Below are 25,514 nucleotides of genomic sequence, written 5' to 3' on the forward strand. Positions count from 1 at the left end.
AGGCTCTGGCGTTGCGCCGCATTCTTACTTAAGAGATATTTGCTAGGATGCACTCAAGTGTAAATGTGATCATAAAACTGTCTCAGAAGGACAAGCAATCAAACTTCAAGTAAAGTTTAATATTTTTTTGTTTTGAGGTTTAATTTTGTCACACAAAATATATTTATTTTATGATATATTCATTTTTATCATTTATATTGAAAACACATATTTCATTTTGTTTCATTGTATTTTTCTTAATTGTATTTTTATTTTATGTATTAATTTTTAATATTTTTATTTATTTTAAATAAGTATTTAATTAGTTTAATTGTATTTTCATACCTTGTATTTAATTTAATTTATTTTTATATTAATTTATATCAAAGCATGCATATTTAATTTATTTATTTATTGCTGTGTGTGCACAATGTTTTTTTTTTTTAGATAGATAGATAGATAGATAGATAGATAGATAGATAGAGGCTAATGTGAGCTCCATTTTAATATAGCCTAAATATATAATAAATGTAGACCTATAATCATCACCATTAGCATGTTAACTGGTGAACTGGAATATCAGAGGAAAAATATAGGGGAACATTTTTTTTATGTTATTTTTTGGGGGTGGTGGGGTAAATATGATTATATGATCCTCTGTGACAGGATGTTACTGTATTTGTGCAATATGTAGGCCTACATTAGTGTATGTAGGCTACTGTACATGTGTAGGCTAATCATATTTCTTCACATTCTTTTGTCTTTTTTTTGTTATCTGAATTGAATCAACTTGACTCGAGCATCTTCATAAATACAACGCACCTGAAGGGGACGCTCGTAGCGTCTACACAGTATTCACTACTAAGTGAACATGGCAGGCTTTCTGTTGCTGTCAGAGCGTTCGCTGTAGGCTTTGATACGCCTCGTGTGATTGGCTGTGGTGGTGGTGGGCGGGGTTTAAACAGCGCTTCGTATATATTTACAGCAGGAAGCGCTCAACCACAGAGAAACAGAAGGCTTGAGGAAAGTGAGCGAGGGCTGATGTAGGGTGCTTAGAGAAGACAACAGTGAGAGCTGTTTGTACTGTTTTTCGTACAGGACGGGTAGACCAAAGACAAAACACCTCTCCAAAATGCTCTGCCATGTAACTCGACCGGACGCGGTGGTGATGGAGATTGAAGTGGACGCGAAGGCGAACGGAGAGGACTGTCTGAACAAGGTAAGATGATGAGTGAAAGTCTTAATGTGAAATGGATGTGATGTTTATTATTACAGGTTTCTGAAGCGTGCATGTATACGATCAGCCCTCGAGCTTTACATATAGAAAAGAAGCACCAATTTTGAAAAACAAAATCTGTAGCCTGAGCGCAGAATGAATGAGTTTATACGAAGCACATGGAAACTTGATATCAACATCAGTCTGTTTATGTCTTCGATTTCACGCGTTTATTTGGGTAAACGCGACTAAATATTTTTAGCATGTTCTTAAAGCATTTTTAAGTCACGTTCGAACATTTCTTTCGTTAGATCATACACACAAATGGTCAAATGTTAGGCTGCACATATATTGTATTGTTCCAAAACAAACAAAATGATTTTGCATGATAATTAACAAACAGTGTGTTGTAGGTTAAACGTTTACGTTATTATTAAAAAAAAAAAAAAAAAAAAAAGATGTGGTTATTCTAAACAATAGTGCGTGCATGTGTGATGGCATGCTCGAGGTTACTAAAGTTCATTCGCTTCAGCAGCAGATGTTTGGCTCGTGCATGGAGATACTACACCTCCTCCAACGTAAACGACAAAGTGGATGGGTTTTCAACATGTTATAAATATTTTAGGTACATCTCTGTAGTTGTATTGTATGATTTTTACACAAACCTCAAACTTTTTAGTCCAGCTCCAATTTTGAAAACAAAATTTTAAAGGAGATGAATGTCGCGTTTTCATGGCGATGTAACGAGGCATGTCATCTCATGATATTTTCACGAACTGTACCAACTTTATTTCCCTCTATAGCATAGTGCCCTAAAGGCGTCATTTCGCCTCACTGGACTTCAGATTTGCCCTTTAAAGGGATTTTTTTTCTCGCCTCTATTACGTAAGTGAGACTTTGAGGGGAAATAATCGCCTCTTGAAAGACTCAAAAATAATAATCTAACCCATAGTTTTGTGATCTTGATTGTTCAAATAACCACAACACGACCTCAAAATTGAAAATTAACCATGGTTTTGCTACACTAACCATAGTTTAACCATGGTATTTGTAGTAAAACTGGTTCTACAAATGGTAATCAGTGTAACCATGGTTGTTTGGCACTATGCTTTTACTATAGTAAAACCATGGTTAGTTTTCGTAAAGGTTAAGAGTGTATATCATGATTATATTATAAAGCCGGATATCAAACTCAGTTCCTAGTTTAGTTCCAACCCTGCTCCAATACACAAACCAAGTAGTTTTCAAATAAGCCTAAAGGACGTGACTTACTGTATCAGATATGTTTAATAGAGTTTGAGCTAAACTCTGCTGGGATGTGGCTCTCCAGGAATCGAGTTTGACAAACATTTAGTGTAGTTTATGGTTAAAGGAATCATTTGTCCTTAAATAAGGATGAGTAAATGATGGCACAATTCTCAGCTTTAAAAAAAAAAAAAAAAGGCAGAAAATGAGATGTTGGGCAGAATGTCCAGGCTGCTTTTTTCACTGCAAAGAAAGTTGAAGGGGACATTTGAAACGCATTCTGATGTTTAACAACGTGTGACTCTTTCTTTGTTGGTGACAGGTATGTCGGAAGTTGGGAATTATTGAGGTGGATTACTTTGGGCTACAGTTTTCTGGCAGTAAGGGAGAGAACCTGTGGCTGAACCTGAGGAACAGAATCTCCCAGCAGATGGACAATCTCACGCCCTGCAGACTACGACTCCGAGTAAAGTTCTTCGTGGAGCCTCACCTTATTCTGCAGGAGCAGACGAGGTATGTACACACAAAAATCATGTGTATTACAAAAAAGAAATGGCTATTGTTTGAGGAAGTTGTGACTGAGTATTTCATCATCGTTTATGAGTAGAGATGTTTTTAAACTTCCGTTCCAATACAGTGAGAAAAATTCAGAAGAAGAACGACAGGAAGAAAGGCAACTGAGCATGTAGGCGCATGTAGGTGTATGCATGCTTTGTGTGATATTAGTGGAAGTAAAGCCATTTCTCCTCCATTTACTGTGTCTAATGTGAATTCCACGCCCGACTTGAGCTATATCTTGTTTTTAAAGTGTGACTAAGTTATAACCACAAAAAATCTAGGGCATGTTACATATTAAATATTAATTTAGCAATGCTGGTTTCATGAGTGTTCTTTCAGCTTCACATCAGCTGAAGTCATGTGTCTCGGGTAGAGAAAGAGAGAGAGAGAGAGAGAGAGAGAGCACTTTGCACAGTAGCCTGTAAAGTTTTATTTTTTTCGGTACAGTGGTTTGCCCTGTAGTAACCCTGCTCCCTGTGGGTTACTGTAGGTCGTTGTGCTATGAGCGGCAGCAGGAAATGTGATCCCCCTACTCAAAAGCTCTGGCCCACAGAGACTGAGCTGGCAGAGTCACCACCACCTCATGCTCTTTTATTCACTGTAACTGTGGAGTTTTGTTACTTTACTTTGTCTGAGACCAATGTGGAGCACAACTTAAAGGACAAAAGTTTACAAGTTAAACTCTAGTAGCAGCATATGAAAGTTATTTTTATTAAAAAAATTACAGTGAAAGTACATGGGCAACACAAATGTTAAAACTCAGACTGTTTTGGAAGTACAAGTACAAGCACAAGACTTAAGGGGATATTTCACCGGGCAAAAAAAAAGAAAATTCTGTTGTTTACTTACCCTCATGTCATTTCGAATCTGTATGCATTTGTTTTGTGGAAAATGAAACAAGATTTTGTCTCCATGATCACCAAAACTGTCTGGTTACCAACATTCTTCAAAGGCATTTCTCAAAATATCATCTTCTGTGTTCAACTTAGAAAGTTACACAGTTTTGCAACTATGAGTAAATAATGACTGAATTTAAATTTTTGGGTGAACTGTCCCTTTAAGAATTATATGCAAAGACGAGACTAGTGTGATATAACCGCTAATACTTGTCCATTTTATTTGTATCCAATTTTCTGCTCTTATGACCATGCATTTTGTATGTTTGTAAAGAATTAGTGTTAACTAAAATCATTTTGTTAATTGAAATGGTTAAATATTAGATGAAAAGCTTAAACTTAAAAATGAAAATATTACCTTTGCAATTAACTGAGATAAGCTTGAACTAGGGCTGGGCGATCACTGACAAGCTATGCAATATCGCATTCATTATCGCAGAAGAATCGCCTTCGATAATGAACGCGATATTGCCTAGCTTGTCAGTGAACTACGGTTCCAACAGGTGATGGAGATTTACGCTAATCAAGGAGCCGGCTTTACTGACAAGATGCGCATGCATATTGCATGCTATATATCGCCCAGCCCTAGCTTGAACTGAAAAACTACAATTACTAAAATTTAAAGCTACATAGAAATGTAATAAATATTTAAATAATTAAGCATGTAAAAAAATAAAATAAAATCAAATTAAATTAGTTAAAACTGAGAATTCACTTTTTTTTTTTTTTGAATAGTATAAAATAATATTAATAACGCTTGTAAAATTTTATAAGTGCTTTAAAAATCAGAGCTTCACTTCTTATCCCTCAAAAATGCAACTGCTGTTTGCTTACTAGTAGGAGATTCTGTCAAATTAGTCTTGTGGCTTTGGAAATGGTGTATTTTAATGTTTGCGTTAGCCTGTGTACTTTTATTATAGTCCCAGACTGTAACATCTGTTTACTGTAACTGTAGTTAATTATCTTCTGTGGTCAGGGACATTCTTCCATAAATTCTCTATGATTTTCCATTCCATTTTTTTTTCCTTTTCTTTTCTGAACTAAAATTGAAGAAATGAACGCTTTGGATGGGACTCTGCATTAACAATTAAAAATGAAATGGAGCCGTTAGTCTGAGGTTTTGACGCACTCCAGCAGTCAACGTCCTCCCCAGAGATAATTTGACTGGGTAGTTACAATGCATGCCATGTAAATGAACTCTTTCTGTCAGGATGCTGGTTCCACAAATGTTTGTCTCTGATAAAGACAGGTGATAAGATTTTTCTTCCCCTCTGTCTTGTCGGGGTTTTTTTCACTCTCTCTTCTTGTGTGATGTTATAAGTAGTGTCATGTGCTCCTTCGTACTTCATTAACTGAACTTTGCAGTGAGTATGTACCTGCAGTGTACCACTTTCAACCCCACAGTGAACTCTGTCCTCCTCCGGTATCTGCTGTGTGCCGTTATTTGATAGGCGGCCCGTTTTGGAGCCCTGCGTTCTGTGCTCTCCAAGCTCTGCTGGGTCCTTTTCAATAAAATGAAATGGCATGGCGTGCCAGATCCCGCAGGCATTCCCACATCCATGCATCCTCTAGGCAGAGTGACTCTGGCAGGGCAACATGGGCATGTATGTGCGCTTCCGTTTCCTGGAGAGTGTCTTTTTGTAAGGATTTGTAATTTTAAAAGCCCCTTTTTTTTTTTTCTTTTTTAAGTTTAGATGGTCCTCTGCTGACCTGAGGGAGATTAGCAGGGGTCACTGACAGATGGCGGATGGAAAGATTGAGGGATTTTGGGGGGAGGGAGAAACTTGGACTGGTAATTAAAAGTTGCACGTGTTGCACTTTGCGCAAGACTTCTTGATGCGACGTGGAGGGACGTTGCACCCCCAGAGCCGCCACACGTAATTTCATTCAAGCTGTTAAGGCACCCTGGACGGCCTTCCAAATGGCACGAAAACAGCTTACAGTGTGTGAAAGTGTGAAGACTGACGTGTTAGGAAAATCTGAGATGGCGGGGGTTGAGACGTTGTTTCTCTGTCGACATCAGGATGAGAGCAAAGCTTTGATCAGGCTGATATTGAATATTTGGAAGAGAAAATGTGAGGCACACTGAATAACAATGAATACAGTCATTGTGCCCTATATGTGGCAGGAGCTGGCAGTGTTCAGAATGGAACATTAGCATATTGCTTACTGCACAGTGTACACGGAATAATTCCTTTTTATAGAATGTGGGATGATTATACATAAATCTCACTGTAGTATGCTACTGTCACATGACCTCATTGTAATGTTTTTAATCCATTTTCAATTCATTTTTATTTAAAATTTATATCGGCCATCGGCATCAGCTGTCAAAAAAAAAACAATATCGGTCGACCACTAGTTTTAATATATGCCATTTGAAAATATTTATCAACTTATCTTATCAGCCAGAATTTGAATGTTCTTGCGTTCCTCTAAAAACACAAAGCATAAAACACACTTTTTGTCAAAGGAACAGTACAAGAGTAATAGACTACATGGAGAAATTGACGCCCATAGCAGAATATAAATGGCTGCCTGGCATTTCTGAGTGTAATGCAGGCTGCTGTCACATGAAAACAGTCCTTTGTTAACTTTTTGGCACTGTTGTAGATTTGTGTGTGCGCACATGCATGCATGATGCGACCCAGCCTCAAGGGTCATGTTCCCTAACCTTGTTTGTGCAGTGACCTCTGCCCTACTTCGACAATGCGTTTCACTGCTCATTGCATTGACTGGCAGTGAGCTCTGGCATATATTCACCACACACTCATACAAATGCAGCCTGAAGCCACATGGTTTTCCCCACAGAGAATGTTTAAGTGGAATTGTGCATGAAGTCTGCCATTCTCTCTCATCATTTTGTGTCTGGTAGTTTCAATGTCATCTTAGAAAATGTGTGAACATATTGCAGCTATAATGGGATCGAACATCCCTGTAAAACCATTACAGAGGTCCGAAGTGCTGATTTACGACTGAAAGTGAGCTCATGAGGGCTCATGCACATTACAAACAGGCGCAAGAGGGGAAGATTCAACCTTTGCTGGAAGTTACAAAAAAATTACTGGGACAGAACTATGGTTCACTGACTGTATAGGCCTAGAGTTGGTAATTCCTTGGTATTCATTTACCATGGTGTTGCTGCAACATGCTTAAGTCAACATGGAGCAACCTTCACAAGTCATTTCTATGATGTTGCACATTTCTGAGTGAAATTGGCTTTCTAATGTAATGGGCGGGACTAAGATTTATCAGGAATTGATTGGATCTTAAAGTGGGTATTACTGATCAGAATTAAGTTGAATGGGATGTTCTGGAAACAAGGACTCTGTCACTTTAACTAAACTTTTTTTTTTTTTTTTTTTTTTTTTCCTCAATGGTTTATTTATATGATATTACTATGGAAGTCAAGGGGTTTTATGAATATGATAAATGTACTTTGAATTTTGCTTTTTGTTATGGGTCAAAACAGTGTACCTTGACAGATTCTGGAGTTGGAAATTTTAGAATGTGAGAGGGCCACGCACTGACCCCTGCTGCACCTCAGCTCCAGTTCAGGACTAGAACTCTGCTCAGGCTTTCACACTTTCTCTACTTCCTTTCGATCTCTGTCTGTACTGTTATGTAAGATGCACTAAACAGCGCACAGGCCTCTGAATGCCGAAGAGCCGCTTATATAACCCCCAGAGCGGGCCGAATGGAACAGCTTTTGCTTCTGTAGTCCATTATTATGACAGTTCCTCATGTTCATTAGTATAAGTGCATCTTCCAAAAATAGATCCTTATACTTCCTCGGTGGAGAGTGCTGGTGGATGATTGCCAGATAGAAGAAATGTTTACTAGTACAGCAAAAGGGATTCAGCACAAATGCTTGTGTTTCCAGTGCTTGGACATCTATGTTTTCTGTTTTAATTATGGGCTGGGGAAAATCCTCAAACGAGGTGCAGTTTAAAGATAACCACCGGCCTTGAGGGCCTAATCCTGCTTACAGAATTACTGGATCCTTTGAGGATCAGAGTCGCCCCACCTCTTCTCCCAACCACAAACAATCATGTTAAAGAGACGCCACCCCAAAAAAGCATCTCTTAATCTGTCCTGCTCTATTTTCAGTATGCATAATCAGATGTGATGTTCACACTCACATCAAGCCAAGTGTTAGCTGACATGTTTTTAAAACTCTTTTTGGCAACGTCACATCCTATCTCAGATTTGGAGACAAATGCAGCTTCATGTGACAGAGTAAACCAAATTCTTCCCCAAAGGCATTACAAACTACCGTGTGTGTGTGTCATGTATTCATGCAAATCAATATTTGCCAGTGTTTACTGACACTGCATCAACTGTAATGTGTAGATGCCTTAATGCCACCTTGCTGAACCTCATTAAACCACACTAGAGGCTACTTTTGGCTGAGAAGCGGTTGGTTTGACTATGTACACTGTTTTTGTTATGAGGGGAGAATTAAGGTCATTAGTGAGTAGTCAGCACTCCACAACTGTGGCATGCTCATGATTATGCTCTAGCTAGTCTTTATGGCATGCTATGCGTGCTGGGCTTGTGTAAAGATGCCTGTATTGTTTTGGAGGGCTTGAGTGTTTAGCATTCTCATCAGGACTGAATGATCCTGTTGATCCACAGAGGCCAGCACCATTAGCAGAGGCACAGCACACTTCAAATAAGAGAAGGGCTCTTTTAAACATTAATCTGTGCATTGGTTTAGCTTCAGCCCATTGGGAAGAGCAGCGAATAATGTTTTTAAGATTAAGTCATGCACATACTCTTGCCTTGGCTATTTGGTTCTTGTTCAGAAACATGAGAACATCCACACTCTTATTCTTGCAACGCCACTGGTTTCCTTTACGCCTGCAAATATGCAAAACTTGCTGCTGTGATCTCAGGTCTTGTTATCTTCACAGTCAGAGCCCTGGGTGTTGTCAGCAGGAACTTGTGAGCGGGTGCTATTCAGGGTCAACATGAGCACGAACCGACAGCGGCAGAGACAAACCTCTCGCCCTACATCAAATCCTAACAAGGTCACCAGCAATCCCAGTAAGATCCTGATTACCTCCTTACCGCAGGAAGACTATGACGCGCAAGATCCTCCTGAAGCTTCATATATGGATCACAAAACCGAAGCCTTAGCTTTGCGAATAGCACACATGCGTTGAAACATTGAGCTGTGATGATAACATGGGAAATGGTTTGCAAACAAAAGAAATCCCATTCATATTTTTTTTTTTTTTCCATTACTTTAGTACCATTCTTGTCCCATTCCAACTTCAGACCTCAAAACCGTTGTTAACGCTGATATCCTCAAAAATGGCCATTAGTGTAGCACAGAATCGGTCTTGTCCAATGGTTGGTAGAAAATGTTCATTTTGAAATTTGCTCTAGAGTCTAGACTAAATCAAATTTTCGTTGGTAGGTGAAGTGGGTGAAGATCCTCCAATATCTGAGGCATATTTTGGGCTGTGATGGTTTTTAACTTCGTTAGGGCTTTGTAATTTTTAGTTATTAAAATGAAGTCAGAGATATTGTAAATTTTTAACTCCATTTTTAAAGGCATTTAATACAGAGCCGTAGTTCACTGACAAGCTAGGCAATATCGCGTTCAAAATTGAATTTGATTCATCTGCGATTTTGAACGTGATATTGCATGGCTTTACTGATGAGATGCGCGTGACAATCGCATGCGATTAATTGCACAGCCCCAATTAGTAGTTTTCACTTTTGAAAGTAAGTGACAAAAGGCCAAAAAAAACTAAAAATGACTGTGCTGTTCCCCTGTAAAGTCATATTTCTGATTCAATGCTAAGTTACTTGAGCTTTTTCTGAGGCTTATTTCATTAATTAGTGTAATATTTACAGTATAGATGTTCAAATGCAAACCCGAGGTGTGAAATTCTATCAAAAGATGTTAATATTAAGCCTTGAGCTTACATCTAGCTCTCCTTCTCTTGATTTAATGATCATTTTATGAATTAAAACACTAGAGCTCTCTCGTCTTACTGTGTTACTGGATTACATGCGCTTTGATGACAGCAGAACAGGTTTAACCACATTTGTGGATGAACTATAGTAACCTACACCTCTCTTGAGCTGAGTGTGTATTACTCAGAAATCATGTTGGGTTGCCTCTGCGCAGAATTTAATTTTGTGGGAGTTTTTTCAGCCTACGGCCTTATTACCGTTTGCAAAGTTGATACAGAACGCATCACTTACCAGAGGCGTTTGCTCACAAAGCATGTCTTTGTTTGAACACCTGATTTTATTGGTGTGTTTGGGCGCATGATGATTAACACTTTGTGGGTTAGCGAGGAGGTGTTTACCTGTGATGCATGGAGCTGGTGGCAGGGTTTACTAGAGTTCGTTGACTGCGAGTAACCCCTGCCACATGGCTCACAGCAATGTTATTTGACTAACTCTGAAACCACATTGTTTCAAAGGGTGCCTGAAAAGAATGAAACTCCTGTGCAGATTGGCCTCTTTGTTGCTGTCTCCGGGCAGAAGCTTCTCGTTTCATTTCAGAGGAATGTTTTGATCTTTGCGGCAGACCCCCCAAACATCTGGCCCCCAACAATGAGTCTGCCTGTAATGGAGGAAATAAAACGATTAGAAAGGAAAGAATTAGTGAGAACAAAAACAGTGGCTTATAAGGTTATGTGGAGAGTAGTGTTGGGCAATATGCTCAATTTTCATATCGTCCTATTATCCGCCTGTGAGATCGCCGATACACGATATTATCGTGCTAATTTAATTATTTATTTACTTGGTTTCATTGCCGGTGTTGTGCCATTTTCGACTCCCTGCCAAATTATTACCCCCCTCGTTGAAATCGCTACCTGATTGCCTAATCCTAACCCCTCCCCCACGCCTAACCCTAAACCTACCAATACTAGGAGGGTAATAATCTGGCGGGGGTCAGAATTCGGCACTACACCGGAAAGTGAGTCAACTCCAGCGTAAGGCTAAAAGCAGCCTAATGTTTTTAATATGACTGAATTTGTATTTAACATGATAAATTAATGTAAGCATTAGAATTAGTAATACTAAAAGTTTCTATTTTCCTCAGTTATTCAAAAAGCAGCTACAGAATACAAGCAAAGAACATCATCACAAGCTCGGCCTAACGTGAGTTTATGCACTTTAAAAACTCTCCCGTTATAATCAGTGAATCTACTCTGTATGATGAATAAATCTCTTATACTTGCATTACACATACATCTGCACTTTGTTTATGATGAGAGAACTTGCGAGTCAGAATTCAGTCAGCGCGCGCTGAACAGCGGCACTCCGCTGTTTCAGCGACAGCTCATCTGAACGCCTCTGATTGGCATAAACTCAGCATAATCGTGTGTAATTGGTTATAATGTGCAACTCTGTAAAAATGCAGAAAAATAAATATAATGCAACAAATAAGCCCTAATATTAATTGGGTAGTATTACTAGATACTAATAATAATGATAATCGTCTTGCTATCGTCAAAGGCAGCATCCACAGGCGATACACGATACAATCGTCTATCAGCACAACCCTAGTTGATCTTACAACTCATGTTTCCCAGTTTAATTTATTTGTAATATTTAAATTTATTTATTTTTTCAATTTCAGTTAAACAGGATTGTCCTGAAAATGTTAAATGTTTAAAACCATGTAAAAGTAGGTTTGCAAAAAAAAAAACCTATTTACAGTCTTGCCCATCTATTTAAACCCTTCAATGTCTCCCAAAGTGATCATCTGATTTGACAATGCCATAAACTTTGTGAACTTTGAGTAATTTAGATTTATTTTCTTTCTGCCTGTCGTGAGATTTACTTGCCAGGCAAACATCTGAGGAAATTCTGCAGAAACTGCACCACATTTGAAGCTAAAACCTCAAACCCACAACAGCCCTCCTTCGCAAAGCTCAAGCTCTCAGATATCACGCCATGACCCATTTCTTGTCAGCAGAATGGTACAGGCGTTTTAATTGAATTCTTCCAGTTACACAATCAAATGCTCCTTCTGCAAAGTGATGATTTCTTTGTCTTTTTTTTTGTGAGGAATAATAATTTACTACTTAATTATAATGAGATAATTTACTTCTGAGAAAATGTAGGGCCCTCAAAAGAAAGTTGCATGTTTGTGCAGTTTAGTTCTGTTTTTAAGATATTAGTGGGAAGTTTTACTTTTTCTTGTTGAGGTGTGGTAATAATATTTAAAACATTAGTGTAAATTTATGTAGTAAATGCAAACTAATGGGGTGTAGATGCCTTTATATGTTTTGGGTACATTAACTGCCTATGGTAGGAAAAACTGGCTGTTGTGTTCTAGTTTCACTTATCACCTCAGACAGGTGCAGTGGCATTGCTGATGGTTACAGACAGACAGGATCATATCTTTTATAATATGAATACTTGACCTTGTGCACACATACATTTGCTTTCACTTTGCTGAAAAGGCTATGAAGTGAGATGTAGTGAGAGCGAGTGGGCCCCGGACCCCCTCTCATGCCCACTAATCTGATAGCATTAAGACTTTAGACTCCTCCACAACCAGCTGTTCTCAGCTGCTCATAACTGATAGTCTTTTCCCTTGTGAGGGGGAAACTTTCTGCATACTGTTAAAGTATATTATTTGCGTAATAAATGCACTGTGTGAACTGAATGTTAATTGCAATTAAATGGAAATGTATTCTAGTTAAATCTAGCTAAATTTTGTTAAATGCATTTAGATGAACTTTAGAGTGCTTAAGAGTTTGTTTGTTTGTTTGTTTTTAGGGGGTATATCTTTTATATGCAACTTCATAAATAGTAATTTAGTCTCTGAAATATAGTTTGTTTAATGCTGCATGTACTGACAAGCATTTATTAAAATATACTTTAATGTCAAACTTATTTCATGCATTTGATTTAAATTTTGTAAATACACATTTGTAATGACGTTTAAATTTGGCATACTTAAAATATTAAATGATGCAGTTAAAATTATAATCCGATACTTTATGTGCTTTGTTAGTCGATGAAAAAAGAACAAATATTTAAACAATGATTTGAAGTACTTTAATAAAACTTTTAATTTAACATGATTACAGTGCATTTAAGAAAATACAAGTGTCCATTTCATTACAAGTACAATTTAACTACATTTGCGTACTTTTTTTTTTTTTTTTTTCATATTGTATTGTCTGAAAGTACAGACAATATTATGTAATATTGTTTATTTATTTTATTGATTTATTTAAGTGTGTGCCCAATATGGGAGATTTTATATGAATCAATTTTAGATTTTCAATGGTCGTTAAGTTTTTGGCAACAATTCCCCTTGTTAACCATGATAAAATCACATTGTGTGGTGGTGTTTGACGAGTGGCTGCATCAGCGCAGCTGCGTGTTTCTAAGATTAGTCTTGTAACGATCCTGACTGAACCGGTGCCGCATGTTCTGGCCTGGAGAAGCTGGAGTTTGACCGCTAGTAACCTCTGTTTCCCTGCCCCCATCAGCCGCCTTTGTTTTGCCTGCCAGGTAATTCATCACATGAGTCTGATGTCAGGCCGGGCGAGACTCCCTTTGTCAAACGGCAGGTCTTGTTTATTTGTCTGGCCTATGAATCCACCTCAATCTTCGTTCTCCGCCTTTTTTTCTAGTGTCTTTTTTTCATCCAAAGTCAATGTTTATCAGCCCAGGGCTTTTGTCGGCAGCGCTGTGCGAACTGATATGATGGTGTTTGTTTTCCTAAAGAGCCATCGCCTGCGTGCAGAGCAGGAGTATCTCCAAGCCTGTTTTTGGTGTTCCCATGCTCCTCTGTTGGCTGAGGGAACAGAGGCATGCTGGGGGAAAACATCAGCCCTGTTTGGTCTCCAAACGTAGTCTCGGGGGACTTGCAAAATTTGACATTATGTCCTGTAGTGGATATAAATGGACATTAGGGTATGGGGACATAAGGGCTTTGGGTCAGATATACTGAAACCCGCTGGAGCTGGTTAGTTCAGGAAGAAGGGAGGTTTAGGTGGTAGTTCACCCATGATGCTACTAGACAGGTTTGTGAAGAACCACAGGAGAAGATAAACTGCTGATACGTGGTCCGGGAAAAACAAGTTGAATTTGTCTGAACTAAATATAACGCAGATGCAAAACCACACACAAACATGTTTGTTAAAAAAAATAATAATAAAATTAAAAATTGTAGTGGTGTCATGAGTAAATAACTTTTTACAATTGTTTAATCAATTATTCATTTAAGTTGTTACAAATTATATGTTGTTGTTTTAACTTTCTAGTATGATGCAGAAATGCAAATAATTTTTCACAGGTTTGTTTACATTTCTATTTTTAGCCTTTTTTTTTTTTTTTAAATCATGCAAGAAGCATTTTTTTCATAGTTTATTTACGTAATCTTTTCTATAATATTCTCATTCAGTTATTTTTTTTATTCCTAGCTTTGTTACTTTAGGCTTTTGAAATGTAGTTAATGTTTAATGCTGAATGTGTATGTACAAGCATTTTATGAGAAACTAAAATATATTTTAATGTCATTTCTATTTAAACTTGTATGTAAATACACACCTGTAAAATCAGTTTACTTTGAAATATATTATTAACTTAATATTGAATGACACCATTAAAATTATAATCAATTTCTTTGCCTGTGCTTTAGTATGTTAGGCAACACATCAAAATAGCGTACTTTAAAGTAGGCCTACATTAAATCATTTAAATATTTTTTCATTGTTTAAAGTAACTTTTAATTTAACATTATTACAAAGTGCATTTAAAAAATAAAAAAAAGACACTTGCATTTTTAAGTACAATTGTAACTTCCAGACTTTTCGGTCCTGCTCTTCCTGTTCTGCTAATCATTTATTGAATGTCATTTATTGACTAATCACATAAATCATTGTGAATCTACAAAATACCTCATTGTTTGCCTTTACAGTGTAATTAAATTCCATTTATCTGTACATTTTACAGCGGAGCAGGAAGTATCCTGACACTGAAAAAACATTCCCTTAAAGAGAATCAGTCAATTAAAAAGATAAGTCAATAACAAACCAGAGTTCTCATGGCTGCACGCCTGGTTTGTGACTTTAAAGTCAAGTTTTATCCTTGAGACTTCTCCTGTCATTGATCGATCAAAGAATAAATGCTGACAGTCCCACAGACAGCTGAAAAGAGATCCGTCTTCAGTAAAACGCACAATTAGCACACCTGAATTACAGCTACAGGGATTTGTCAGCTTTACGTCAGCAGTGAGTAGTGAGTGTGGTTTTCATGCTTTGTATGAGACGGCATGCTTATCGTTTGGAAACACACCGACAGCGTTCTGCATTGAGCCGTATAACTGCGAGGCCTATTGCGCCAACTGATACGAGAGATAAGACCAAGACGGGAGCAAAAGTCAAACCAATTCACACACACACGCAATATTCTCCTGTTTGGTTTTTGAAGTGAAAGTGACCATTTCGAATTGAAACCGTCATTTCTGCTTTTCCTTTGACCTTTTGTTATTTTCAATTTACTTTTTGCCACTTCTGGTTTTCACTGTTCCTTTTTAAAGGATCGCTTCACCTATAAATGATCTTTATTCATGGATCATGCTAAAATTCTAGATGGATCCAGCACGTAAGAGCATGTGCAAGACGTGTTTTTGTAATGAAAGTTCCCTGTCACCTGTTTCAGTCTGCGTGGATCGCTCTCGCTTTCCTGTCGTACCACCTGTCGACATCCATATGCGCTTCCCTCACTTTCCACAGTACCACCAGCCACCTGTTTCCATTCGTAACTAACTTTCTCACTTTCTTTGTCTTTCTGTTCTGCTCTACAGACACCTGTTTTTTATGCATGTGAAAGAGGATCTGCATCGTGGACATCTGCGGATGTGCTCTGAACAGGCCGAAGAGCTCAGCGCCCTCCTGGCACAAGCAGAGTTCGGCGACTATAACCAGAACACAGCCAAGTACTGGTACACTGAACTCTGTGCCACAGAGCCCAACCAAGCCACCATCAACAGGTAAACAAACTAAATGTCACTCACTATTATCTCTGTGACTTTCAACTTGTTTGTGTTTTTTTTTTTTTTTTCTTGTTTTTCTGTTACAAACATCTGCTGTGGTAATCAAGAAATCAGAAATAGTTGTTTGTAGTGTTTATCTTCCTTGTATTGAACCCGGAACCTTCCTTTTTAGAGGTGATAATTTAGGTTATCCATTTCATAAATCGATTAGAGAGAATAAAGTAACTGAGGTTGTCTGATGTGGTGCAGTATTTTTCTATTAATATATAATTTGATAAGGAGATTCACAGACTTACTGGTTTTTTTTTAAATAAATACACTAAAAATGGTGGGGTTGGTAAGGTGTGTGTGTGTGTGTGTGTGTGTTTTTTTTTTTTTTTTTTTTTTTTTTGAGAATCATTCTAATATGCTGAAACATTTCTTAATGTTAAAATGGTTAAAAACAGTTGTGCTACTTAATATTTTTATGGAAACTGCGAGGAATTTTGTTTCAGGATTGTGTGATTTGGAAGCACAACATTTATTTGAAATGGAAGTCTTTATAAAACTATAAATGTATTTTACTGTCACTTTGGGTCCTTGATGAATAAGTGTTAATTTCTTTAAAAAAAAAAAATTTAAAAAATCCTGACCCCAGACTTTGGAGCGGTAGTGTACTTTAACTGATAAAATATATGTAGATGCATGTAGTCATGCAGTTAGTATGAACTGTTTACAAATGCACATTTAGTGTGCACAAATTTTTGCAACAACATTGCAGGGCTGATGTTATTTTCACTGGGTTATGAACAAACTTTTAATAAATAATCCGTTAATAAACAGAAGTGAAACTGAAAAGGAAATATAAATGGAACTGAAACTCACAAGTAGTGTTAAAAATAAAACTGAAGATCCCATAAATTGACATCCAAAAGAAGTGACAGAGTTGTTGTTGTTTTTTTTTTTTTAAACTCTCAAATACATTTTTGTTAGACGTTTAGGTGATTACTTAATGGAGAAAGTCAAGGGAGCTGAGCTGTAATCTGCGCACTCTTGTGAACATCTTATCCAGAGCTGCGTGGATGTAAACAAAGCACTTCTAATGCTGTTTGACTAATTGCACTGCTCCTTTTATAGAGTTCTGTTCAGACTCTTTAGCTTGTTTGGGTTAGATAACAGACGACCTAATCAACTTCAATCAAAGAGGATTAATGAGATCTGTCTGTAGTGATTAATTATCATTGTCACCGACTCAAATAAAGACTTATGCGTACAAGAAGAAAATCAAAGGGCCTCATACAGGGGAACCCGAAGCCATGGACGTGCTATTTTAGCCTACTTGTTTATGCACAATATATTGGCAACTTTATTGGTTAACGCCCATGTTAACATGCTTTTAAAATTATCTGCCAGTCTGTTTCATATGCTGATACTGGAAGCAGATAATATCATTTCTTAAGTATTGTTTCCAGTTCAAACAATAAGTCATTAGCCATAATACAAGTAATTGTCATTGTTACGTTACGTGTGTTATCAGCTGTAATAAAAGGGATTATTAGTAATTGTTTGTTTTGTTTTTTTGTTAAAGGTTTTTCTTATGTCACACACTAAAAGTAAATCTCAAAACATAGATTTATCTTCCTCTGTCCTACTTTTCACGTGATCCGCATTAGGCTCAATGTCTCTCGTTTTTTGGCAGTATCATAGCCAAGCACAAGGCTCTGGAGGGTCTGAGCCAGGCGTCGGTGGAGTACCAGGCCTTGCAGCTGGTGTCGTCTCTGGAGCATTATGGGGTGGAGTGGCACTGGGTGCGGGACGCTGAAGGACAGCGGTTGGCTATCGGTGTGGGACCAGACGGTATCGCTATCTGCCGAGAGGACTTCAGCCTGGTTAACAGGTTAGGCATGGCACAAAGTGCTCTTGATGGCGTAACTGTCATAAAATAACGCCCAGCTCACATCAGAATCAGTCATGCAACATGAACTCAATTTGTACCATTCCTGCCTTTCAGTAATGTGTCATATTTTCCTTTCAACGCAGGGTATCTTATCCCATAATACAAATTGCCACGCAATCAGGGAAAAGCGTGTACTTGACTGTCACCAAGGAAACCAGCGACAGTGTGGTCCTGCTGTTCAAGTTAATCAGTAATCGAGCAGCCAGCGGTCTGTATCGGGCCATCACAGAAACGCATGCCTTTTACAGGTGAGACGCCATAAAACCCTTCAATGAGTACAATAATGCATTATTGCATTCTAAAACATCATTTCTTTTCTTGTTAATGTGCAGGTCTGCCAGGCTTAACACTTCTTGTGCACACGTCTTCTGTTACGTGACATTGAGTATTTAACACGCTTTAGTTTACCTGTCTGGACCACTCAACATATGTTGTTCTTTACACATTGTTATGATGGAGAGGAAATAATCTCTCTTTGACTTGGCTATTGTTAAATGTTCGGTTGTATTTTCTTCATAGAAAGCCTCAGGTGTCAGCAGTTTGAATTGCTCTGTTGTGAGGAGTTTTGTGCTTCTGGTTTTTGTACAGTTGTCAGAAGAGTACAGGATTATGTGCTTTTGTTTTGGACTTTCTCTGAGCATAGTTTTCATTGCAAACCAGCTTCGGCCTTTCTATGTAAACGGCTAGCTGTGAGAATGTCTTGCATCGTTAAACGCGTTACAAAGCAACTAAGAACAAATAAGCTGTACAAGTGGGTCAGTCTTGCAAAACCATGCCAAAAAAAATGGTTGTAACATAATTCTAAATTATATAATATAATAACAATATTGTAAAATGACATTTTTAAAGATGAATACAATCTAAATTCCATAAAGATCAAATCAGTCAGTAAAATCCCTAAATAAAAAATAAAAAAAGTGAATGATTTGATTTGTATTTTATGTATGTAATTTAACTAATCAATCAATCAGTTTTTTTTTTTTTTTTTTTTTTTATTATATAGGGGATTTTATTTATTGACTGATTGTATTTATTGAATCATTTGTGGTTTTATTGATTAATTGATTGTATTTTATTAATCAATCAATTAAATCACAAATGAATCAAAGAATACATAAAATCCAGTCAGTAAATAAATCAACAAATATATTAATGAAATCCCATAAATAAAATGAAAGCAAGCTTCCATTTTTAGGACCATTATTTTTGTTATGCACTGTTTTCATGATAATTGGTGCCCTTTCCCTCTAAAATTCACTTTTTTTTTTTTTTTTTTTTTTAATTCTCATTTTCAATAAATTCTCATTGTAATACAGAAATGTTTTAATTGGCGGAAATGTGCTGATTTGTCATGGAAATGTCACAGTGCCACAGAACATAATTAAGTGCTTCTCATTAAGCAAAATGATTTATGGTCATTTTTGATTTTAGGGTGAAATGTATGACCGGAACTTGCTGATGAACAGACAATCAAAATTTTGGGCTTCGTTCAATCTTAGACGTTACTTCGCAGCAACGTGTTCCGTTATTCAACCATTAAATTTACACTGCAAAGATGGCACAGAAGTGCTTCTGAAATGGCATATATATCTTTAAACAGATTGTTTAATGCTGCTCAGAGGAGGCATAAATGCATTAAAACAAACATCACAACTATATACTTTGATGCTGAGGTGGGTCAGAGCTGGCATAATTTAATCTAGCTTTTATACGACACTACATCTTTAAGCAGGCACAGAGCAGCATTAACTGCTGTCTAAACCTCCCTAGACAGACTGGTAATAAAACAGCTTTCACCTGTTTAAATGTGGTTTAAACCGGGTTTCCTCAGCTCCCGATAAGAGCTTTTATTGCCAAGACGTTGAAGAACAGCTACTGCTCTCTACCCTTGAACTCTAACAAGTGGCAACATCCTTCATTTTCACAACTACAGCACCTTTCCAGTAGCCCATTATCTCTGATGGATAATGGATCGTTTGAGCTGCTGTGTGGCAGACACGGAGCAGATAATGTGGTAGTGTGTAATATGCAGTCTCGCTCACCGATCGCTCTTGTTTTTGTCTGCAGGTGTGACACGGTAACGAACGCCGTCATGATGCAATACAGCCGGGATTTCAAGGGTCACCTTGCTTCGCTTTTTCTCAATGAGAACATCAACCTGGGCAAGAAGTATGTATTTGACATCCGGCGGACCTCCAAGGAAGTGTACGACTACGCCAGACGCGCGCTGTACAACGCCGGAATCGTGGACATGATGTCGAGGCCGGGGGAGCGCACTCCGTCGTCCCGCTCGCCTTCCCGTGAGCAGGAGGGGGCGCTGGACTGTGGGGGCTGCCAGCAGAGCCGGCTGCTACAGGAGAAGCTGCAGAAACTGCGGGAGGCACTGCTGTGTATGCTGTGCTGCGAGGAAGAGATCGACGCCGCGTTCTGCCCCTGCGGTCACATGGTGTGCTGCCAGAACTGTGCTGAACAGCTGCAGGTCAGAGAATATTAGGTTAACATTGTCAGAAATGTCAAAGTGATTAAAGTTTTGATATCATAATGAAGAAAAGTAGCTGTAGTAGTAAAAGTAGTATTACTTCCTAAAAATGTATATCTTAAAGTTTTGTTAAAATATATATTTTAAGAAGTCACTTTAACAAATTAAAGTCATGTAGTGCAACCACGTATCAGAAATGAAACAACACAAAATATCAGATAACTTAACCTTTTTACAAGCATGTACTTATTTGAACAATGCTTGAAACTTGGTATTACGAGCACTTTCTGTGTCTTTTTTTTTTTTTTTTTTTTTTTTTTTTTTTTTAATTCTCATTTTCAATAAATTCTCATTGTAATACAGAAATGTTTTAATTGGCGGAAATGTGCTGATTTGTCATGGAAATGTCACAGTGCCACAGAACATAATTAAGTGCTTCTCATTAAGCAAAATGATTTATGGTCATTTTTGATTTTAGGGTGAAATGTATGACCGGAACTTGCTGATGAACAGACAATCAAAATTTTGGGCTTCGTTCAATCTTAGACGTTACTTCGCAGCAACGTGTTCCCGTTATTCAACCATTAAATTTACACTGCAAAGATGGCACAGAAGTGCTTCTGAAATGGCATATATATCTTTAAACAGATTGTTTAATGCTGCTCAGAGGAGGCATAAATGCATTAAAACAAACATCACAACTATATACTTTGATGCTGAGGTGGGTCAGAGCTGGCATAATTTAATCTAGCTTTTATACGACACTACATCTTTAAGCAGGCACAGAGCAGCATTAACTGCTGTCTAAACCTCCTAGACAGACTGGTAATAAAACAGCTTTCACCTGTTTAAATGTGGTTTAAACCGGGTTTCCTCAGCTCCCGATAAGAGCTTTTATTGCCGAGACGTTGAAGAACAGCTACTGCTCTCTACCCTTGAACTCTAACAAGTGGCAACATCCTTCATTTTCACAACTACAGCACCTTTCCAGTAGCCCATTATCTCTGATGGATAATGGATCGTTTGAGCTGCTGTGTGGCAGACACGGAGCAGATAATGTGGTAGTGTGTAATATGCAGTCTCGCTCACCGATCGCTCTTGTTTTTGTCTGCAGGTGTGACACGGTAACGAACGCCGTCATGATGCAATACAGCCGGGATTTCAAGGGTCACCTTGCTTCGCTTTTTCTCAATGAGAACATCAACCTGGGCAAGAAGTATGTATTTGACATCCGGCGGACCTCCAAGGAAGTGTACGACTACGCCAGACGCGCGCTGTACAACGCCGGAATCGTGGACATGATGTCGAGGCCGGGGGAGCGCACTCCGTCGTCCCGCTCGCCTTCCCGTGAGCAGGAGGGGCGCTGGACTGTGGGGGCTGCCAGCAGAGCCGGCTGCTACAGGAGAAGCTGCAGAAACTGCGGAGGCACTGCTGTGTATGCTGTGCTGCGAGGAAGAGATCGACGCCGCGTTCTGCCCCTGCGGTCACATGGTGTGCTGCCAGAACTGTGCTGAACAGCTGCAGGTCAGAGAATATTAGGTTAACATTGTCAGAAATGTCAAAGTGATTAAAGTTTTGATATCATAATGAAGAAAAGTAGCTGTAGTAGTAAAAGTAGTATTACTTCCTAAAAATGTATATCTTAAAGTTTTGTTAAAATATATATTTTAAGAAGTCACTTTAACAAATTAAAGTCATGTAGTGCAACCACGTATCAGAAATGAAACAACACAAAATATCAGATAACTTAACCTTTTTACAAGCATGTACTTATTTGAACAATGCTTGAAACTTGGTATTACGAGCACTTTCTGTGTCTTTTTTTTAAATATATAAAGATCGCTTGATGTATTCCCCAATTGTTATTAGCTTTGGATAAAAGCTTCTGCTAAATGAATAAATGCAAATGACAGGCAAGGCTAGTTCAGGTTGCAAAATTTCATGTGATGTGACTCAACAAAAGTGTTATTTATGATTGGTTTAAAAAGATAAATAAACAAATACATTAATATAAATAAATTGTTTTTGTAAATTTTTAAAAACTTTGATTCATGAATAAAACGATTAAGATGTCTGCAGTGTTTAGTATTATAGTATTTATTAATATTTTAAATTACCTTCTGTTTTATATTTTCAGTTTCCATTTTAATATTTGTGGGTTTTTCTTCAATTCTATAGCTTCAACTTCTTTTTATTTCCATTTTAATCATTTTAGTATTTCAACATAATTGCCAAAACATTTCTAACATTTTTATAAGTTTGTTTTTAATGTAATATTTTTTTCAATTTCCGAAACCAGTTTTTAATAGTTTGATTTTAAGAAAGGAAATAAAATTCAAATGCATTCAAGTGGTGTTAGAAAAAAAGAAAGGTCTTTTTAAATTTTAAACTTCCTTAAAGTAAAATTATTTGTTTACATAGTAATTTCATATCTAAATTTCAAATAATGTGTAACTATGTAATGCTTAGTTTTGCATAATCCAGTTAATGAAAGGGTTCATATGACGTTGCTAAAAAGAACATTATTTGGTGTAATGCAATGTTTATGCGGTTTAAGATTAAAAAAAAAAAACACATTATTTTCCTCAAACTGTACATTATTGTTGCTCCTCTATGCCCGCCTTTCTGAAACGCGCCGATTTTTACAAAGCTCATCGTTCTGAGAAGCGAGGCATGCTCTGATTGGCCAGCTATCCAGTGCGTTGTGATTGGCCGAATACCTCAAGCGTGAGACGGAAATGTTACGCCCCTTACCGTATTGTGTCCCGGTGCGACGAGACAAAACAATAAAACCCATTACAAACGAGGCATTTTTTGCATCCAGTGGGGACGTAATTACTGATTATAATGACTTATACTGTCTTTTTACGCGTCACACTGCATCGCGCTGCGTAAACATTATCATGTCTGCATTTGTGATCGGAGAAACGACAAACAACAAGCACTACTCTACACTGCTCAAAACTCGCGCCAGACTGTCCTTGCAAAGTTGGAATTGCCCCACTTTATAGAAACCGTCTTTGTGCACAGCTGGCAGGCTACTCCCAGGTTCAGGAAACAGTCCTCCGTTAAAATACGCTGCACACACTCTAATATTTGGGTTGAACTGTTATGGAACAGTGTTGTAAATACAACCTAACCGCTGATTTCTAGTTGTGTCCTCTTTTGGAAGCCCAAACAAAGTTTCGCTTTCACAACAAAACACAGCGTCTCCAGGACATGGTGCCGGCGGCAGCAACAATACTACAGCGAGCGAGAATAAAAGTCCCGCCCTCTTTCTTTGCGTAAACATTTGAGCAGTGTTTTGCACATCTCCCCACACCGTGACATAGACATGTGGGGGTGTGTTTGAATGAGCCGTTTTAGGGGGGCGCAGTCAAGTCTTAACTTTATTCTTTATAAATCTCTTTGGTTTTGAGACTTTAGTCTTTGCAACTTCAGGGGTCTTATCTATGCACAAACGGCTTGTAACACTACAAGAGAAAGGAAAACTTGAAATCGCATCATATGACCCCTTTAAATACTTTTTGTTGTTTTCCGTAAAATTATAAATTAAGAGAAATCAAATAGATTTATTCATAATAAATTACATCAGTACAAAAGGACTTCACATTAACAAAAAAAAAAAATCAGCAAAGTTGTAAATAAATAAAGCTCGTTCCAATAAACAAGTACACTCTGCATCATATTACAGGTCAGACCTATTTGAGAAGTGGTCCTTTACCACATGTTTCCTTTTTACTCGCACTTAAATAACATGACTACTAATTGCAGTGCAAATACATCTACAGCGATAAGCAGTAAGAAAAATCTCTTCTGTTGACAGGATATCCCACCCAGACTTAATTGCCACGATCTACCACATGACTGTTATGTCATTATTTGCAGGCAGTATAGCAATATTTCTAGCATGGTATTGTGGTGAATGCTTACTGATCAAGTCTGTTGTTGTCTCTGTACAGTCATGCCCGGTGTGTCGGTCGGAGGTGGAACACGTCCAGCACGTCTACTTGCCTACATGCACCAGTCTGCTCAACCTGACCATCGGCGGCGATAACAGCCCCGAACCCATCCACCGAGGCATGGCCTCCCACACCTGCACTACCAACGACTACAACACCACAGAGAAGATCTACCAAAACTAAGCTTGCCTGCCGCTCTTCCACAGGACATTGAGTTCAGTTTATGTGGTGGACGACTAAGACTCCGAGCGCCGCGCTGGTTGGGTTGCTCCTAGTGTGATGTTTGTGAATGTTTGTCTCTTAAATTAATTGTATCAGTTGATCTGATAAATGTATTTTTGAGTTGTGGTTGTTTTTTGTACACTCAGCAGCATGCAGAACATTTGAGTTTTTATTTTTTATTTTTTTTTTGCCTCATAACCTGCACAAATCTGTATGCCATGAGAAAATGTGTCGTTTAGGGACTAGCTTTTCTTTTCCCTAATTGAATTGAATTTTACACTTTGCTTTTAATATGCAGCGTCCACTTTGTTTCTTTTGCAGTGGATTTGAGTTTGTTTTAGGTTTGTTTTGAGGTTTTCATAGTTTCCATGCCAATGAAGAAGTATTTATGGCGAGGGGCACAAACCCTCGCAGCACTTTGAGCAGAGAGGAAGTCGTCAAACTACTGATCCTCTATTCGTATGTAGATTCACCGCTTCCATAACCGACGCTCCAAACCTGACCGGCAAACACTCCTTGAGGCCCAGAGGTTTATGCTTTCTAAAGCTTTTATTTCACAGTTCTGGTCAACCAGTGATTTGCTTTGCGTTTAAAGGGTACTGAATGATCTCTCATTGCAATGCTAACCGTTTTAAGAAATTTTGACCTTTTTATGCTTTTGTTTTTGTGGAAGATGTGGGACGTTTTCTGTAGGAAGGCTAAAAAATGATTTAATTGACACTGTCACTTTACCAAGGAGTTTCCTAAGTGTATTGTTCCTAGGGGTTTGCCTTAATGTAGCAGCAACACAGTGTGTTTTGATATGCATTCTTTCTTTGCACAGACGATTGAGAGATGAAGAGGACTATTTTCTTTACTGCTGACATCTGATATCGAACAGTCAGCAGGAGATATTTTTTCAATTTGTACAAGTAGGATTTGTTTCTGTTTGTTTGAAGCAAAAACTATGCTCTGTAAATATAGAAATGACTCTCAATCTTTTATATTTCTTTGAACGAGAGGTATTAATAAAGCTGTTTTTTTTAAACT

The 25,514-nt window shown here is 37.9% G+C and overlaps 1 protein-coding gene across 1 annotated transcript; it reads left to right on the forward strand.

Moving 5' to 3' along the window:
- Positions 1-970: 970 nt before the first annotated feature.
- mylipa (myosin regulatory light chain interacting protein a) lies at positions 971-25,514 on the forward strand. The gene is made up of 7 exons (XM_058753600.1): positions 971-1,198; positions 2,763-2,953; positions 15,698-15,883; positions 17,565-17,762; positions 17,906-18,070; positions 19,890-20,301; positions 24,264-25,514. Exons 1-7 carry the CDS (start codon positions 1,112-1,114, stop codon positions 24,444-24,446), a joined length of 1,422 nt encoding a protein of 473 aa, XP_058609583.1. The 5' UTR covers positions 971-1,111; the 3' UTR covers positions 24,447-25,514.

The sequence above is a fragment of the Onychostoma macrolepis genome, chromosome 19, assembly GCF_012432095.1.
Source record: "Onychostoma macrolepis isolate SWU-2019 chromosome 19, ASM1243209v1, whole genome shotgun sequence".
Classification (NCBI taxonomy): Eukaryota; Metazoa; Chordata; class Actinopteri; order Cypriniformes; family Cyprinidae; genus Onychostoma; species Onychostoma macrolepis.